The 6,320-nt window shown below is 48.9% G+C and overlaps 1 protein-coding gene across 1 annotated transcript in view; it reads right to left on the minus strand.

Annotated features, from left to right (window-relative positions):
* Nucleotides 1-2,321: 2,321 nt before the first annotated feature.
* LOC121839207 (serine/threonine-protein phosphatase 2A regulatory subunit B'' subunit alpha-like) overlaps nucleotides 2,322-6,320 on the minus strand; it is a 21,100-nt gene continuing 17,101 nt past the window's right edge. Inside the window, 8 exon segments of the mRNA XM_042296638.1 lie at nucleotides 2,322-2,680; nucleotides 2,932-3,038; nucleotides 3,275-3,393; nucleotides 3,509-3,684; nucleotides 3,852-3,948; nucleotides 4,175-4,216; nucleotides 4,975-5,131; nucleotides 5,412-5,498. Coding sequence (XP_042152572.1) covers nucleotides 2,581-2,680; nucleotides 2,932-3,038; nucleotides 3,275-3,393; nucleotides 3,509-3,684; nucleotides 3,852-3,948; nucleotides 4,175-4,216; nucleotides 4,975-5,131; nucleotides 5,412-5,498 — 885 coding nt within the window. The 3' untranslated portion in view covers nucleotides 2,322-2,580.

Here is a 6,320-nt window from a genome sequence, read left to right on the forward strand (position 1 = left end):
ACAGCTAAGTCTATGTACACTGGGGTTGATTTGTGACGCAGCCTCTGCTATGAGAGAACTCCTTTGAAAACGGACGGAATATACAGTACATGCGTTTTATCTTAAATAGAAAGAAACATTCGACAGATTCTAAATGAATCAAACACACAATGTCCCGCCGTATCAAACTACTTAACACTACCATAGGTTACAGTAGGTTTATAAACGGAGAACGCTGACAGCCGTGTTCCAACAGCTCCCTTTTCAAAATGTCACGTGTCTCTAAGAGCAGCCAGCAGTATAACTAGTGACCACAAGATGGCGGTGTTTTGCACAGAGCTATGTGTGTGTACAGTGTGTGTGTATGTGTGTGTGTGTGTGTGTGTGTGTGTGTGTGTGTGTGTGTTTATTGACACATTTGAAAACAACTTGATTGATTAGCTGATTGTCTAGTAGTTGATTGTCATTGAAAAATCTCCATATGGCAGTAATTATAAACATAATACAGGAAGTATCTCCACATCAGGATTTGTGCTTTCTTACTTCTACATGTTAAACATGTTAAGACACATTATTGCACCAAACACTGTCTTTGGGATGATACGAACACAGAAACACACACACACACACACACACACACACACATGCATACACAACACACACACAAACTCTAATGAAGATAAAAGAGTGGAAAACACATTTTCTCTCCTACAGAGGGCTGAGAGGACAGCTGCCAGAGTGCTCTCTCGTTCTGTGCATCCTCTCTCTCGTTCTGTGCATCCTCTCTCTCGTTCTGTCCATCCTCTCTCTCGTTCTGTTCATCCTCTCTCTCGTTCTGTCCATCCTCTCTCTCGTTCTGTTCATCCTCTCTCTCGTTCTGTCCATCCTCTCTCTCGTTCTGTCCATCCTCTCTCTCGTTCTGTTCATCCTCTCTCTCGTTCTGTGCATCCTCTCTCTCGTTCTGTCCATCCTCTCTCTCGTTCTGTGCATCCTCTCTCTCGTTCAGTCCATCCTCTCTCTCATTCTGTCCATCCTCTCTCTCGTTCAGTCCATCCTCTCTCTCGTCCCATCCTCTCTCTCGTTCAGTCCATCTGTCCATCCTCTCTCTCGTCTGTGCATTCTGTCCATCCTCTCTCTCGTTCAGTCCATCCTGTCCCATCCTCTCTCTCTCTGTGCATCCTCTGTCCCATCCTCTCTCGTTCAGTCCATCCTCTCTCCATCCATCCTCTCTCGTTCTGTCCATCCTCTCTCTCGTTCTGTCCATCCTCTCTCTCGTTCAGTCCATCCTCTCTCTCGTTCCATCCTCTCTCTCCTTCTGTCCATCCTCTCTCTCCTTCTGTCCATCCTCTCTCTCGTTCTGTGCATCCTCTCTCTCGTTCAGTCCATCCTCTCTCTCGTTCTGTCCATCCTCTCTCTCGTCCATCCTCTCTCTCGTTCTGTGCATCCTGTTCAGTCCATCCTCTCTCTCATTCTGTCCATCCTCTCTCTCGTCCATCCTCTCTCTCGTTCTGTGCATCCTCTCTCTCATTCAGTCCATCCTCTCTCTCGTTCTGTCCATCCTCTCTCTCATCCTCTCTCTCGTTCTGTCCATCCTCTCTCGTTCTGTGCATCCTCTCTCTCGTTCTGTGCATCTGTGTCCATCCTCTCTCTCGTTCAGTCCATCCTCTCTCTCGTTCAGTCCATCCTCTCTCTCCTTCTGTCCATCTGTCCATCCTCTCTCTCGTTCAGTCCATCCTCTCTCTCGTTCTGTGCATCCTCTCTCTCGTTCTGTCATCCTCTCTCTCGTTCAGTCCATCCTCTCTCTCGTTCTGTCCATCCTCTCTCTCCTTCTGTCCATCCTCTCTCTCGTTCTGTCCATCCTCTCTCTCGTTCTGTCCATCCTCTCTCTCGTTCTGTCCATCCTCTCTCTCATTCTGTCCATCCTCTCTCTCGTTCAGTCCATCCTCTCTCTCGTTCTGTCCATCCTCTCTCTCGTTCTGTCCATCCTCTCTCTCGTTCAGTCCATCCTCTCTCTCGTTCTGTCCATCCTCTCTCTCGTTCTGTCCATCCTCTCTCTCATTCAGTCCATCCTGTCACTCGTTCAGTCCATCCTCTCTCTCGTTCTGTCCATCCTCTCTCTCATTCAGTCCATCCTGTCACTCGTTCAGTCCATCCTCTCTCTCGTTCAGTCCATCCTCTCTCTCGTTCAGTCAATGCTCTCTCTCGTTCAGTCCATCCTCTCTCTCGTTCTGTCCATCCTCTCTCTCGTTCTGTCCATCCTCTCTCTTTTTTTCAGGCCATCCTCTCTCTCATTCTGTCCATCATCTCTCTCGTTCTGTCCATCCTCTCTCTCGTTCTGTCCATCCTCTCTCTCGTTCTGTCCATCATCTCTCTCGTTCTGTCCATCCTCTCTCTCGTTCTGTCCATCCTCTCTCTCGTTCTGTCCGTCCCACTGTCTTCTCACCATCTCTTCTGTCCCTGTCTGTGTATGAAAGGAGAAGCTGAGAGAGTCCTCCATTGCTTTAGCTTTTTACCAATTTCTCCCCGTCCATCCCTCTTCCTCTCTCCCCCGTCTCCTGTATATCCAAGGAGAAGGGAGCGGTATTCCAGGCTTTGGGAATTTCATGCTGACAGATCTGATATGAGCAGCTTATCCATCTTATTCCCAACCATCTCTCCTTGAACAGGAAGCTCCGCCTCCTCATAGTCATCATCAAACGTCCTGGGGAGGCAACACAGTATGAGAGTGTGTGTGTGTGTGTGAGTGAGTGAGTGAGTGAGTGTGTGTGAGAGTGAGTGTGTGTGTGAGTGTGTGTGTGAGTGAGTGAGTGAGTGAGTGAGTGAGTGAGTGAGTGAGTGTGTGTGTGTGTGAGTGTGTGTGTGAGTGAGTGTGTGTGTGAGTGAGTGAGTGAGTGAGTGAGTGAGTGAGTGTGTGTGTGTGTGTGTGTGTGTGTCAGTGTGTGTGTGTCTTACCCCTCATGCAGCTGTTCGTTAGCCGTCTCCTCCGCCACCAGGATCTCATATTCCTCTGAAGCGTATTTATCCCAGTCTGAAGGCTCTGGACACTCGTTGTCTATGTCCTACAAACACACACACACACACACACACACACACACACACACACACACACACACACACACACACACACACACACACACACACACACACACACACACACACACACACACACGTAGTACACACACACCCTCACTGTCTATGTTCTACAACACACACACACACACACACACACACACACACACACACACACACACACACACACACACACACACACACACACACACACACACGGTCCTACCTTCTGCAAAGCGAAGGGGTCTCTCTGCTCGTGGTCCAGGTATTTCTCCAGGTTGAAGAACGTGTCGAAGAATATATGAGCCATCCTACACCTCTTCAGATCAGACAGGGTTATCTTACCTAAACACACACACACACACACACTATGATGTGTATCTACTACTGCACTATACACATGTAAAGTATAATGTATAAAGAGAGGATACATTGGAAGAGAAAGAAGACACACACACACCTTGGCTTTCAGGTTTGACAAGGTCTAGCATCTGACAGAGCAGGTCTGTGAAGGGTAGGGGTTCAATGCCCATCCCCTCCATCCTACTACACTGCTCCTCATAGAAGTACTCCAACTCAAACATAGACAACACACCGTCCCCATCTGTGTCCATACACCTGAACCAGTACTCTATACTGGGGGACAGAGATAGAGACAGAGAGAGAAAGACAGAGAGAGAGGAAGATTAGATCACACACACACACACACACGCACACAAATGCACATCTGAGCACACACGAATGCATGCATGTTGCATACACACACTCTCTCCTGCTCACACACACACACTCTGCTGTGCTACCTGGTAGGGCTTTTCTTGTCTTCCTCTGAGATGAGGAACCAGCTGAACTCTGCATAACTCATCCTCCCTTCTCTCTGCACTGAGCTACCCCTGAGAGAGAGAGAGAGAGAGAGAGAGAGAGAGAGAGAGAGAGAGAGAGAGAGAGAGAGAGAGAGAGAGAGAGAGAGAGAGAGAGAGAGAGAGAGAGAGAGAGAGAGAGAGAGAGAGAGAGAGAGAGAGAGAGAGGAGAGAGAGAGAGGGAGAGAAAGAGGAAATAAATACTAACTTTACACTCAACCATTTTGCTTTTACCGGATATTGTTACGTTAAGTGTGTGTGAGGTCTTACCGTGTAGAACAACCTCTCAATGATTCTGCTTGAGGATGCTGTCAGAGGAGAAGAGAGAGAGAGATGGGGGAATGGAGAGAGAGAACGAGAGAGAGAGATGGGGGGCAGATGGACAACCATGGAGAGAGAGAACTCAATGATTCTGCTTGAGGATGCTGTGGAGGGGCATGGAGGAGAACGAGAGAGAGATGGGGGGCATGGAGAGAACGAGAGAGAGAGAGAGATGGGGGAATGGAGAGAGAGAACGATAGAGAGAGATGGGGGGCATGGAGAGAGAGAGATAGAGAGAGATGGAGGAGGGGCATGGAGAGAGGAGAACGATAGAGAGAGATGGGGGAATGGAGAGAGAGAACGATAGAGAGAGATGGAGGGGGAGAGAGAGAACATGGAGAGAGAGGGGGCATGGAGAGAGAGAACGATAGAGAGAGATGGGGGGCATGGAGAGAGAGAACATGAGAGAGATGGAGGGGCATGGAGAGAGAGAACGATATGAGAGAGATGGGGGGGGAGAGAGAGAACATGGAGAGAGAGAACGATAGAGAGAGATGGGGGGCATGGAGAGAGGGGGGCATGGACGATAGAGAGAGATGGGGGGCATGGAGAGAGAGAACGATAGAGAGAGATGGAGGGGCATGGAGAGAGAGAACGATAGAGAGAGATGGGGGGCATGGAGAGAGAGAACGATAGAGAGAGATGGGGGGGCATGGAGAGAGAGAACGAGAAATCAGTAAATGGCTAATACCAAAATACTTTTCCAAAGCTTTAAGATTGAATACACAGTCATTCAATCACTCACCGTGGTCGTTGTAACGAGCCAGGTCCTTAGGGTCAATGTAAAGGTCGTGGTCCGTGTCCAACTCCCAGAACTTACAGTAGATCACATAGAAATGCTCATAAGAGAAATAATCTGTTATCTGGTTGATATCATCCTCCTCTTCCAACAGGGCCAGGGTCTGAGAGAGAGAGAGAGAGAGAGAGAGAGAGAGAGAGAGACAGAGACAGAGAGCGAGAGAGAGAGAGAGAGAGAGAGAGAGAGAGAGAGAAAGAGAAGAGACAGAGAGTGAGTGAGAGAGAGAGAGAGAGAGAGAGAGAGAGAGAGAGAGAGAGAGAGAGAGAGAGAGAGAGAGAGAGAGAGAGAGAGAGAGAGAGAGATAAATAGTTAAACGTTTGATTCTAAACTAGGATATTTCTATATTTATCCTTTAAAGCTAGAACAGGAAGTGATGCATGTACCTGCAGGAAGTTGCTCCTGCGTAGTTCCGTCATGGTGATGCGACCCGTCCACGAGCGGTTGACCACATAGAATATCCGCTGAATCACCTAGCAACCACAGGACATAGGGGAAGGGTGGTGAAACACCCTTGCTTACTTCCAATGTATTTTCAGAGGAAGTGGTTAGGTGTCTAAATATGGGTGTGTGTGTGTGTGTGTGTGTGTGTGTGTGTGTGTGTGTGTGTGTGTGTGTGTGTGTGTGTGTGTGTGTGTGTGTGTGTGTGTGTGTGTGTGTGTGTGTGTGTGTGTGTGTGTGTGTGTGTGTGTGTGTGTGTGCAGAACCTGGGCTGTAGACTGAGGCCTGCAGGGGGCAGCATCAACAGTGTTTCCGTGACGTCGCGGTACGCTGACGCACCCTCCAGTAACCCCCTAGTTCACGTGTTGCAGGCAGCTGCCGGTTTCTCAGTCAGTCTGCCTGTCTGTCTGTCTGTCTGTCTGTCTGTCTGTCTGTCTGTCTGTCTGTCTGTCTGTCTGTCTGTCTGTCTGTCTGTCTGTCTGTCTCTGTCTGTCTGTCTGTCTGTCTGTCTGTCTGTCTGTCTGTCTGTCTGCCTGCCTGTCTGTCTGTCTGTCTGTCTGTCTGTCTGTCTGTCTGTCTGTCTGTCTGTCTGTCTGTCTGTCTGTCTGTCTGTCTCCATGCACTCAGATCAGCAGCTAAAGTCACTCCAGGAGACCCCTCCTTTCACCTGACCTTCATCAACACACTCTTAGACAACAGCAGAGCACAAGACTATTACTGTTGGTAGAGCAGACCGACTGTTGAAGTGTCCATCTGCCTGTGATCAGGCCAGTAGTTCAACAGCTGTGGTCTGTGACGCCCACGCCAACTCTGACGCCATGAACACAGTGAATGAGTTCAGTGTGGAAATGTAA

This window comes from Oncorhynchus tshawytscha, linkage group LG14 (assembly GCF_018296145.1).
Source record: "Oncorhynchus tshawytscha isolate Ot180627B linkage group LG14, Otsh_v2.0, whole genome shotgun sequence".
Classification (NCBI taxonomy): Eukaryota; Metazoa; Chordata; class Actinopteri; order Salmoniformes; family Salmonidae; genus Oncorhynchus; species Oncorhynchus tshawytscha.